The 12,824-nt window shown below is 32.0% G+C and overlaps 1 protein-coding gene across 1 annotated transcript in view; it reads right to left on the bottom strand.

Moving 5' to 3' along the window:
* The window catches only part of LOC132726921 (sushi, von Willebrand factor type A, EGF and pentraxin domain-containing protein 1-like), a 37,084-nt gene that overhangs the window by 6,868 nt on the left and 17,392 nt on the right, over positions 1-12,824 (bottom strand). The window contains exons 30-49 of the mRNA XM_060712332.1: positions 12,488-12,655; positions 11,933-12,103; positions 11,440-11,607; positions 11,069-11,236; positions 10,584-10,754; positions 10,007-10,174; positions 8,313-8,480; positions 7,673-7,840; positions 6,903-7,070; positions 6,605-6,772; positions 6,050-6,220; positions 5,557-5,724; positions 5,187-5,354; positions 4,701-4,871; positions 4,120-4,287; positions 3,329-3,496; positions 2,853-3,020; positions 1,934-2,101; positions 1,368-1,535; positions 188-355 (exon numbers count right to left, since the gene is read on the bottom strand). Of these exons, the coding sequence (XP_060568315.1) occupies positions 188-355; positions 1,368-1,535; positions 1,934-2,101; positions 2,853-3,020; positions 3,329-3,496; positions 4,120-4,287; positions 4,701-4,871; positions 5,187-5,354; positions 5,557-5,724; positions 6,050-6,220; positions 6,605-6,772; positions 6,903-7,070; positions 7,673-7,840; positions 8,313-8,480; positions 10,007-10,174; positions 10,584-10,754; positions 11,069-11,236; positions 11,440-11,607; positions 11,933-12,103; positions 12,488-12,655 (3,372 nt within the window). The remainder of the gene's footprint in view (positions 1-187; positions 356-1,367; positions 1,536-1,933; positions 2,102-2,852; positions 3,021-3,328; positions 3,497-4,119; positions 4,288-4,700; positions 4,872-5,186; positions 5,355-5,556; positions 5,725-6,049; positions 6,221-6,604; positions 6,773-6,902; positions 7,071-7,672; positions 7,841-8,312; positions 8,481-10,006; positions 10,175-10,583; positions 10,755-11,068; positions 11,237-11,439; positions 11,608-11,932; positions 12,104-12,487; positions 12,656-12,824) is intronic.

The raw sequence follows: 12,824 nt of genomic DNA, 5'->3' as shown, positions 1-12,824 counted from the left end.
TTATAAAGTGTGAATTAAATAAGAATACTGTATAGCTATTATTGCTGTACTTTTGAAATCTGAAATTGGCAAATATGAGTGAAAATGAGTGTTTAAACACAGTATACGACGTTTCTCTGCGAATTTGTATCATGTCAGAGTTAAACTACTAAGCATTGATAATAAAGTTCATTATTTACAATCTTACTTTTTACACAAGTAGGTGTATCGCTCCATACTCCGCCATTAAGGCACTCTACAAGAGAGTCTCCTACCAGTGTGTAGTCAGTCCAACATGTTAACAATGCAAATGATCCAAACGTCCTTCCGTTAGGTAGCTGGGAATATCCGTTGTCCGGTGTAGGATCATCGCATACTGAACAATATGAATTTCAAGTTACTAATAGTTCATAAAAGCTATTACATGGCCTTACGCTTTATTTATTCACAATGATTTAGATCTCGTCAACGTGTAAAAGGATGTTAATAAAAGATATTGGAAGCAAATTACACATTTTTTTCTCAATAATAAAGCAACATTATCTAATGCCATTTGTTCACAGTGCACCTTGTTATATTCTTTATCAGGAATGCATCTTCTTTAATTATGGCTAGGCAACATTAACTGAATGGAAATTTCTTTATCGTTTGAAATGTGTATTGTTTATCGGCTCTCACTATGTTAAAGTATAGGAAGCGGTGGAATAATGGTTAAGGTTTCTGCCTTTCAACACAAGGATCATGGGTTCAAGCCTTACTCGGGTCACAATCATATTTTTCAAATATAATATCAGTAATGGTTAGTTCCAGCAAGCGGACTCGAATGTGATTGATGTAAGTTGCAAGAGCTTGTTATGCAATCGAGCTTAAATAGATTATGTTTATAATAAATGTAAAAGTATTTTCTTTGCCGACAAAATAAGTAAGATACTTTGATGTAAGGAAATCAAAGTTTGTATGATTAGTGAAGCAGTAACATGTTGTAAAGAAGGAACAGGAAAAGGAAATTTCAAGATGCAAAATCGTTTGTTAAATAAAGCACGTTTGTACGTAATGTTCATTTTCATTTCTCTTCAAGTAACGGAATTTTGCTGTTTTATAAATTCTTTATAAATATTTTTGCCATGTGATATAACTATTTACAATGATAATCGCCATGAGTTATATTACCTAATAATCGTTAATTGTTACCCATATAACCCATAAAAATCTTAAAAGCTAATTATATGAGAATAACAGCACAAAACATCAAACATATTGCATATTCACCTTGAATATATATTGTACGACATTCGTGATGAATTCAAAACAACAGGATAACAAATCATACAACAGAATACATAATCATTTTATTTTCTTACAAACATTATGTGTCTGACAATACATACCTTGAATATCACAGGTAGTTTTACCGTTCCATCCCGAATCATCACATGTCCAGCTTGTATCACCAGTTATATTGTATCCTGCATTACACATGACAGTCACAGACTGACTAAATAACGTGCCAGACGGGTAGTCCACATTCCCGTTATCAATTACTGGGACTCCACAGTCTGAAAATAGTTTTGAAAATTCACTAGTGAAGTCAAACGTTATTGCTTGTAAGTATTCTAAATAAATTGAGTTATTTAAACTATCTTTTATGTATAGTGTGCAAAGTCAAATATGTATAGCATGAATAGTCAACTGACAAATAAAATATGGCACAATCAAATTAAAACAGTTTATAAATTATATTGAATTATTATAATAAATTGAGCTCTTTCAAGCATCTCTTTTGTAAATAGTACCTGATGTCAAATGATAAAAAATGGCACATTCAATTAAAAATAATTTGTGCTTGAGTTAAAAAATAATATTGAAAATTTCTTCTTCTGTTTCAATATCAATATTCTGATTGTTAAAGATGGTGAAACTACTGACATGTTATTGGGAAAATGAAAATGAATACCTTTAATACACGTTGGGTTAGAACTCCATGTTCCTCCGTCTTCACAGGTTATATGTTCCACTCCTTCAAGAATATACGTTTCGTTACATACAATAAATGCAACTTCTCCGTAAGTCGATCCTGTGGGAAGGTTTGCCACTCCATTTGAAGGTAAAGGGTCCCCGCAATCTTAAATATGTAGAACTATTTCGTTACAAGTAATATAGAATTTTAGGAAGATAAATATTATATTTTGCTAAATTTACAGGCATTCATGAATAATTACACCAAAAATAGTTGAACCTAGTAAGGTTGTATGCATAAACGGAACTGTATTATTGTCTAAAAGGTACATACAGAAAATATCAACATCCCTTCTCCATGTAACAGTTTTACAAATTTGGTTTTTGTATACATTGCTTGCAATGTATACAGAGTTATAAGCTATATCTCCGCAGTCGTAACAGGTTAAGTCTTTAACGAACAACATCCACTTCCGGATAAAAACCGCTATAGAAACTATAGTTCTTCATTCTGCAGTATTGTTACGATGCGACTACACATCATTAAAATATTGTTTGCAATGTTGTTTTAATGCTTTGAAAGAGTTCCAAATCGTTCAAATTCATGAAATAATAGACTCTACATTCCTTTAAAGAAAACCAAAAATAACATTTCATTGATAATAGTTGACAATTAACAAAAAATGGAACAGAACATGTCTTATATTATTAAGCATAAAACTTTAATTCAAATAACAGCTTTTTTGTTTTCATTTTTTTTTACTAATAAATGTTTACAAATATCATCAAATAAAAAAAAACAATGTTTTTATCATTTAGTTTTAAGGATTAAATATTCATTTGAACTACAGCTGTAATATAGTTTCACACCGTTTGAAATAGTAAATGTATAACAGGAACATAAGAACCACACTAACCTTGAATAACACATATAGCTGAAGAGTCCCAGCCAGAATCAGCACATGTCCATGTTGAATCTCCCGATATATTATAGCCTTCATCACATGTCACTGTTAGAGAATTGTTTAACAAAGTGCCAAATGTGATGTCCACTTTTCCGTTCTCAACCACTGGTGTACCGCAGTCTAAAATGAAATAGAAGTTTAATCGAGCTACATTGTTCGCTACATCTCAGATAAATTAATAAAGATATTTTACTGACAAATGTTTATTTTTCATATAGAATTTTTGTTATGTTTACAAATTTAGATGACAACAGAGAAAAGAAAACGTGACAATTAGGAATAAGCGATCAACAATCAATATTGTTATTGAAAATGATTATATTCAATAACAAATTATGTAACAATTATAAGTAATTCTACTCATATAACCACATTGACTGACAGCATATATAATGATAATATATTGAAACAATATGTTTAACTTGTACCTTTAATACATGATGGGTAAGAACTCCACAATCCCCCGTCTTGACAAGTTATATATTCATTTCCTTGCAGTTTATACGTTTCATTACAGCTAACGAAGGCCACTTCTCCGTAAGTTGATCCAGTAGGAAGGTTTGCTACACCGTTTGTAATAGATAGATTACCACAATCTGAAATAAGTAGCATTTCAAAGTTATTTAGTTTTTTGTGTGCTAATATCTTTTTCCACTGTATAATTTGCAATAATAACTAAGTATATTAATTCAACCATAACATTTTTGAAACACCGTAACTAATAAAAGGCAGTACGTTTGGGCTTATAAACATGCATATGAAATTGAAGAGATGTCCAAGTTACTTGATACTTATTGTAGTATAAGAGTTCATTATCATTAATTGTACTTGAATTATTTTAGTTTTATTTGTTTGTACACATAACAGCATCTCATAATATTAATTTCATTAAATTGAATAGCTCATGAAGCTGAAGTTTAACAACGCCCTGGTTAATTAGCTTATCAAGAACTGTAGATAAATGTCTATATTAACGTACGTTGAAAAAAGTACAAAATATACGATTTTAAATAATTTTGGCGGATCGATGCATGTGTAACAGAACATTGTGTATTCATTTCAAACTTGAACGGAATTTGATATTGAAAAGTGTTAAATTATATTTTGATAATTTTCACTGTGAAATTATCAAATATAATTTTCACGAATAAATAAGTAATCAACTGAAAAGCATAAAATAAAAAAGGATAATAATGTGGTAAAAAAATTACAAACTTACCTTGTATATTACATGTTGGAGTACTGTCCCATCCGCTATCAAGACACGTTAGGGAAGAGGAACCATTTATGGTATACCCTGGGTTACACGTGATTAATGCGGTCTCATTTAGCGTTGTACCCGATGTTGTGTCAGCGTCACCATTACTAGGAGAGGGATCTCCACAATCTTGAAAACAAATTTAGAAAATCTACCATTGCTTACCAAGTTTTAACATAAAACTTTATATAAATGTACAAAACAATATATTGTTTTTAAAACCGTTATGCTTTTCTCTCTAACATAGGGATTATACATTGCAATCGAAAATACAACAAAGTAAATCTCCATTTGAGCAAAATTGGAATATCTGAATATTGTTGTAAATATCATATTCAACTGTTTCATTTCTTTGCAGGAAATATTAGAATTTTGCAACAACAAATGCAAGATGCTATTGATTTATGTGTGACTATATTGTTTACAAAAATAAACACATCAACTGCACTACTTGATATATATATATATCTCTAAATCATAACATGTTTTATAACACTTGAGCTAGTAAAATATCTTACAATGAAGCAAGATAGTGATCTAACCTTTGATACAAGAAGGTTTCGAACTCCACTCTGAACCGGCACCACAGTAGATGTGTGAGTGGCCAACCAGCTGGTAAGTATCATCACAACTAACTATTACAACAGATCCAAACGTTGTACCACCTATCGACATAATCGTTGTGCCATTCGTCGGCGTCGGATCTTCACATTCTATACATACAAAATGCCTTTTGAAAGTGAATTACTGTTATTTTAAACCACTTTAGAGGTAAAATTGCAGGTAAATGTATATACTCTCATCTTTACTATAGGTAAGAACAAGATTTTTTTTCAGGCATATTACATAAAGGGAATATTCTTTCTCGTCAAAAATCTTTAACGTCATGGAAGTATATTATCACCATTTAGGTGAATTCAAACATCACCTTTTCACTAGTATGACACTATGTGCATTTCATATGTCGTTAAAACAGGAACAACATTTTGGATTAAAACTTAGATCTTCAATGAGTAAAATATTCTGACCTTGAATTACACAGCTTGGTGTATCACTCCACCCAGACTGCTGACACACTATCAAAGAATCACCCGTTAAATTGTAGCCGGAATTACAGGTGACTGTAACATTAGAACCGAAAGTAGTTCCGAACGTCAAATTTGCATATCCATTCGCTGGGGTAGGGTTTCCACAATCTGCAATGCAAAACAATGTTTTTGTTTCGTTTATATAACTAGTATTTCATTGTTATTTTTAAGGATAAACCTATAAATCTTACTACGTTCATTGCCTGAGTTTACTCAATTTAGTCAACTAAATGGCATAGTTGTCAAGAGTTATCAAGCTTCCCTCATCTGCTACCGAGTAGTATTAATAAAGTGACATTGTTAAAATTACCATTAGGATCGCATGTTGGTGTGTTGCTCCAAGTGCCATCTGCTTTGCACGTGATTATTGACGAACCTGATATGGCGTAACCAGCGTCACATTCTATTTCAATGGTGCTATTATAAGTTGTAATGTTAGAACTTGCTGAGCCCTTATAAGGAGTTGGGTCACCACAATCTATAAATAGGCAGAGAAACCAAGAATATAAATATATAATATTATTTGTTTTAAATTACAAGTATTCGTACATCTCTTTCAGTTACATAAATACGTTTTGATTTTCCATTCGCGGTATTACATAACAAAACAAACATTTCAGCACATAAGGCCTCTCATATTTTTCTACAATTTCACGACTTGATTTTAATATCTTTTATTATATCCGTTAAAAATGTAATGGAATTGCATTACTGGATAAAATCTTCTGTTACTAAAGATGTTTGTTATTTTAGAATGAAAACAGACAAAGACATGTAGTAAGCAAAAAACGCTTATATTTCACCTATGATTGTACAGTTTGGATATGAGTTCCAGTTGCCACTGTATTCGCACGATATAAATACACTGCCCTCAACAGTGAAGCCCTCGTTACATGTGATTATAGCAGAGTCTCCGAACTGTGTACCCTCTGGTGTCAGTGCCTCGCCATTTTCTAGCGAAGGAATACCACAATCTGCATATAGAGATAAACTGAACAATTGTTTTACTTCCAAGTCAAATATTTTACACTCGAGCATCTGAAAATGAATAAATAATTCTACTAACACACAGAGACAGAGAAAATCTCATGCGCAAGTAAACAGTAAATTTTCATAATTATCTAGGTTGTTAACAAACATATTTTACGGTTTCCAAGTGGTCGCCACATTTTCTGTTTAAATGAGTATATATCAAAATATAGTTATATTGATTTCAAACTATGAAGTAGCACTCACACAGAAACTATTCTACTCAAAACAAACTAAACCAAAGTTCTTGGTCATTATCGTTTCTAACTTTAACTACTGCACGGAAGAATTACTTTGAATGACAAACATGAAACATATCATTTATTTACCTTGGATAGTACAAGCTAATGTTGCGTTCCAGCCTGTTTCAAGACATTTTATAACCGAGTGACCGTCTAAAATATATCCGCTATCACATGTAATTGTAGCCATCTGATCTAAGTGTGTGCCTGCTAAAATGTTTGCCTGACCGTGTTCCGGTGTTGGATCACCACAATCTGAAATCGATACTCGATTGATTAATACTTATTAATTGAAACAAAAACGATTGTATAATTAGGCTAAATGCTTAAATTTCGTTGAAATGGTTGTAAATATAACAGATCGCACGATGTGTTTAACTTGTACCTTTAATACATGATGGGTAAGAACTCCACAATCCCCCGTCTTGACAAGTTATATATTCATTTCCTTGCAGTTTATACGTTTCATTACAGCTAACGAAGGCCACTTCTCCGTAAGTTGATCCAGTAGGAAGGTTTGCTACACCGTTTGTAATAGATAGATTACCACAATCTGAAATAAGTAGCATTTCAAAGTTATTTAGTTTTTTGTGTGCTAATTTTCCACTGTATAATTTGCAATAATAACTAAGTATATTAATTCAACCATAACATTTTTGAAACACCGTAACTAATAAAAGGCAGTACGTTTGGGCTTATAAACATGCATATGAAATTGAAGAGATGTCCAAGTTACTTGATACTTATTGTAGTATAAGAGTTCATTATCATTAATTGTACTTGAATTATTTTAGTTTTATTTGTTTGTACACATAACAGCATCTCATAATATTAATTTCATTAAATTGAATAGCTCATGAAGCTGAAGTTTAACAACGCCCTGGTTAATTAGCTTATCAAGAAGTGAAGATAAATGTCTATATTAACGTACGTTGAAAAAAGTAAAAAAAATATGCGATTTTTAATAATTTTGGCAGATCAATGCATATAATAACCATTGTGTAACAGAACATTGTGTATTCATTTCAAACTTGAACGGAATTTGATATTGTATCGACTTTTTTTCTTCTATGACAAATAAAGCTGGAAACTTAAGTGTAACAGAACATTTTTGTATTATGTACGATTATTATAATACTAATTTAAGATCAGTACCCTGAATTACACACGTGGCTGTAGTATTCCAACCGATATCTCCGCATGTCCACGTGTCATCACCTGATATATTATAGCCAGCATTACACGTGACACTCACGTAACTCCCCAGTAATGTGCCCGATGTATGTTCAACATTTCCATTTTCAACTGTTGGAATCCCGCAGTCTGAAACAAATTATAAGTTTCGATGTATCCTCTTTTAACAATGACTTTAAGAACCATGTCCAGAATGTTTGATAAAAATGGTAAAAAAGAAATGAAACAAAGTATCGTAATGGGGAAGAAAATTATAAAAATAAGCGAAGCTCGATAATCAAGTAATTTATTCAAATCAACACGTTTTCATTATCCCTCATGTACAAACTCAATCAAACAGAGTTTGCAATTTCATGTCGTTTTGCTGTTTTTAATGCTTCCGAGGGATCACTTTTTCCAGATATTTGTTATCAATTGTACCTTGTTATAAGAAGTTAATATTGTTTACATATGGGACAGTAGTCAGACTAATTTGAATAAACGACCAATGATTTTATGCCGGCATTGCAACAATTCATTAATTATGAATGAATATATTTACAGTTAGAACTTCTGTAATAAAAAACAAATATATAGATTAGGATGCCAGGTGAGGAAATACCTTTGATACACGTCGGGGTAGAGCTCCATAGTCCACCGTCCTCGCATATTATATGTTCATTTCCTTGCAGTACATAACTTTCGTTACAACTAATAAAGGCAACTTCCCCAAAAGTAGTACCAGCTGGAACATTTGCAACCCCATTTGTTATAGTAAGTTCTCCACAATCTGGAAAAAAAGATATACAATAGGAAAAAAAACGAAACCACAATTATACACCAAATTATTCTTACATATAAAAATGTCATCTTCTTTGAAGAATACTGTTCTATATATTACAGGTGTTCAATTACCCAACTGTTTTAACACTTCAGTTGCGTTGATTAAGTAAACTAATGAATATATTTATATGGTTTATAAGTATTTAAAACCTTATATAGGCGTATTGAAATATAGTAGATGCATTTGTTACATGCAGAAATACTTTAGTATGACGGTGTTAAAGATATTACTCGCAAATGAAATTTGTTGCAAACAGCTAGTTAAGAAAACATTAAAAAATAGTCTAAGAAAAACACCCTTCAAAAGCATAATGACCTCCAACAAAGTAGAAAAAGTATCCAATCTGATGATTATTGAGTAGAAACATAGAGGATAATTGTTTGTTTGTGTGTAAGATGAAGCCACTCGTGAGAATACTGTTTTTAAAGTTCACGAGATGAAATAAAATTACATCTTACACAACAAAAAAACAATGTTTTTTTTTTATTTTATGCTTAAAAACAAGTTAAAAAGAAATTTCCTTAATATTAAGTTTAATATTAAAATCTGTTTTCACCACTGGTAGCCTCTATTATGTACATGTATTAGTCGAATTTCTCATAAAAAATACAAGAAGTCTTTGGCTGAAAAAATAAGTTCGATAATCAACGTTAAATGGCGGTTATAGTATTCATTTTATTAAAAAAAATGAATGATCGCTTGTTTTAATTATAAAAACAAACAATTCCAGTAGGAGGAAAAGTCCAACCATCCATCCGTATTTCTGTAACTTTCTGCGAATATATATTAGACCTGGCTCTGTTAAATGTAAGCGGCCGCCATTTTTTATAGTTGAGTATTTCACGGGAGGAAAATAATTGTGTTTGATTCAGAGGGATATCATTAGGATTTGTTAGTCATACACCTTTTTAAAAGAAAGAAAACATATTTGAGGATTGTAACAGACAATATATAAGTGTTGACAGATGTGTAAACATTAAAAAAATGGCAAGGAAATTGGAAACTTGGAATTGTTGAAAGGCTGCCTTACGAACGCTGGGTTGTTTACTTATTCTTATTGCTTTTCAAGTTTTCATAAAGTATACGGCAGTTATTGCTCGTAGGATATTTAAATAAGCAGAAATGTCATCAAGAGCAGTTTTGCATGTGGAAGGAATGTATTTTTCAGAATGTAAAAATGAAACAAAAAATGTTAGAGACGATATTTGGTGATTGGTTATTTGGATGAATAGAAGTAAGTTTTCTTCTTTTTATTACTTTTGACATTTAAGTTATTTATCAATATCAGCTTTGCTTTTCTATAAACAGCCTGACATTGTTAAAATTGAAAAGTCATTGAAAAGTGTTAAATTATATTTTGATAATTTTCACTGTGAAATTATCAAATATAATTTTCACGGATAAATAAGTAATCCACTGAAAAGCATAAAATAAAAAAGTATAATAATGTGGTAAATAAATTACAAACTTACCTTGTTTACTACATGTTGGAGTACTGTCCCATCCGCTATCAAGACACGATAGGGAAGAGGAACCATTTATGGTATACCCTGGGTTACACGTGATTAATGCGGTCTCATTTAGCGTTGTACCCGATGTTGTGTCAGCGTCACCATTACTAGGAGAGGGATCTCCACAATCTTGAAAACAAATTTAGAAAATCTACCATTGCTTACCAAGTTTTAACATAAAACTTTATATAAATGTACAAAACAATATATTGTTTTTAAAACCGTTATGCTTTTCTCTCTAACATAGGGATTATACATTGCAATCGAAAATACAACAAAGTAAATCTCCATTTGAGCAAAATTGGAATATCTCAATATTGTTGTAAATATCATATTCAACTGTTTCATTTCTTTGCAGGAAATATTAGAATTTTGCAACAACAAATGCAAGATGCTATTGATTTATGTGTGACTATATTGTTACAAAAATAAACACATCAACTGCAACTACTTGATATATATATCTCTAAATCATAACATGTTTTATAACACTTGAGCTAGTAAAATATCTTACAATGAAGCAAGATAGTGATCTAACCTTTGATACAAGAAGGTTTCGAACTCCACTCTGAACCGGCACCACAGTAGATGTGTGAGTGGCCAACCAGCTGGTAAGTATCATCACAACTAACTATTACAACAGATCCAAACGTTGTACCACCTATCGACATAATCGTTGTGCCATTCGTCGGCGTCGGATCTTCACATTCTATACATACAAAATGCCTTTTGAAAGTGAATTACTGTTATTTTAAACCACTTTAGAGGTAAAATTGCAGGTAAATGTATATACTCTCATCTTTACTATAGGTAAGAACAAGATTTTTTTAGGCATATTACATAAAGGGAATATTCTTTCTCGTCAAAAATCTCCAACGTCATGGAAAGTATATTATGACCATTTAGGTGAATTCAAACATCACCTTTTCACTAGTATGACAATATGTGCATTTCATATGTCGTTAAAACAGGAACAACATTTTGGATTAAAACTTAGATCTTCAATGAGTAAAATATTCTGACCTTGAATTACACAGCTTGGTGTATCACTCCACCCAGACTGCTGACACACTATCAAAGAATCACCCGTTAAATTGTAGCCGGAATTACAGGTGACTGTAACATTAGAACCGAAAGTAGTTCCGAACGTCAAATTTGCATATCCATTCGCTGGGGTAGGGTTTCCACAATCTGCAATGCAAAACAATTTTTTTTGTTTCGTTTATATAACTAGTATTTCATTGTTATTTTTAAGGATAAACCTATAAATCTTACTACGTTCATTGCATGAGTTTACTCAATTTAGTCAACTAAATGGCATAATTGTCAAGAGTTATCAAGCTTCCCTCGTCTGCTACCGAGTAGTATTAATAAAGTGACATTGTTAAAATTACCATTAGGATCGCATGTGGGTGTGTTGCTCCAAGTGCCATCTGCCTTGCACGTGATTATTGACGAACCTGATATGGCGTAACCAGCGTCACATTCTATTTCAATGGTGCTATTATAAGTTGTAATGTTAGAACTTGCTGAGCCCTTATAAGGAGTTGGGTCACCACAATCTATAAATAGGCAGAGAAACCAAGAATATAAATATATAATATTATTTCTTTTAAATAACAAGTATTCGTACATCTCTTTCAGTTACATAAATACGTTTTGATGTTCCATTCGCGGTATTACATAACAAAACAAACATTTCAGCACATTAGGCCTCTCATATTTTTCTACAATTTCACGGCTTGATTTTAATATCTATTATTATATCCGTTAAAAATGTAATGTAATCGCATTACTGGATAAAATCTTCTGTTACTGAAGATGTTTGTTATTTCAGAATGAAAACAGACAAAGACATGTAGTAAGCAAAAAACGCTTATATTTCACCTATGATTGTACAGTTTGGATATGAGTTCCAGTTGCCACTGTATTCGCACGATATAAATACACTGCCCTCAACAGTGAAGCCCTCGTTACATGTGATTATAGCAGAGTCTCCGAACTGTGTACCCTCTGGTGTCAGTGCCTCGCCATTTTCTAGCGAAGGAATACCACAATCTGCATATAGAGATAAATTGAACAATTGTTTTACTTCCAAGTCAAATATTTTACACTCGAGCATCTGAGAATGAATAAATAATTCTACTAACACACAGAGACAGAGAAAATCTCATGCGCAAGTAAACAGTAAATTTTCATAATTATCTAGGTTGTTAACAAACATATTTTACGGTTTCCAAGTGGTCGCCACATTTTCTGTTTAAATGAGTATATATCAAAATATAGTTATATTGATTTCAAACTATGAAGTAGCACTCACACAGAAACTATTCTACTCAAAACAAACTAAACCAAAGTTCTTGGTCATTATCGTTTCTAACTTTAACTACTGCACGGAAGAACTACTTTGAATGACAAACTTGAAACATATCATTTATTTACCTTGGATAGTACAAGCTAATGTTGCGTTCCAGCCTGTTTCAAGACATTTTATAACCGAGTGACCGTCTAAAATATATCCGCTATCACATGTAATTATAGCCATCTGATCTAAGCGTGTGTCTGCTAAAATATTTGCCTGACCGTGTTCCGGTGTTGGATCACCACAATCTGAAATTGATACTCTTGATTGATTAATACTCTCTAAGACAAAACTTGAAATAAAATTGGAAAAAAATACAGCAACAAACAAGAGCGATCAGTGATCACATGTTTCGCCTCATGATGGCCAATTTCATGTTGGGACAAGTTTTGTGACAGACTGACAGACAGACGGACA

The sequence above is a fragment of the Ruditapes philippinarum genome, unplaced genomic scaffold (genome assembly GCF_026571515.1).
Source record: "Ruditapes philippinarum isolate M1 unplaced genomic scaffold, ASM2657151v2 ctg3478_1_1_1_1, whole genome shotgun sequence".
Classification (NCBI taxonomy): Eukaryota; Metazoa; Mollusca; class Bivalvia; order Venerida; family Veneridae; genus Ruditapes; species Ruditapes philippinarum.
Note: the sequence above shows the minus strand (reverse complement) of the source record. Positions and strands in the feature narration are given on the sequence as shown.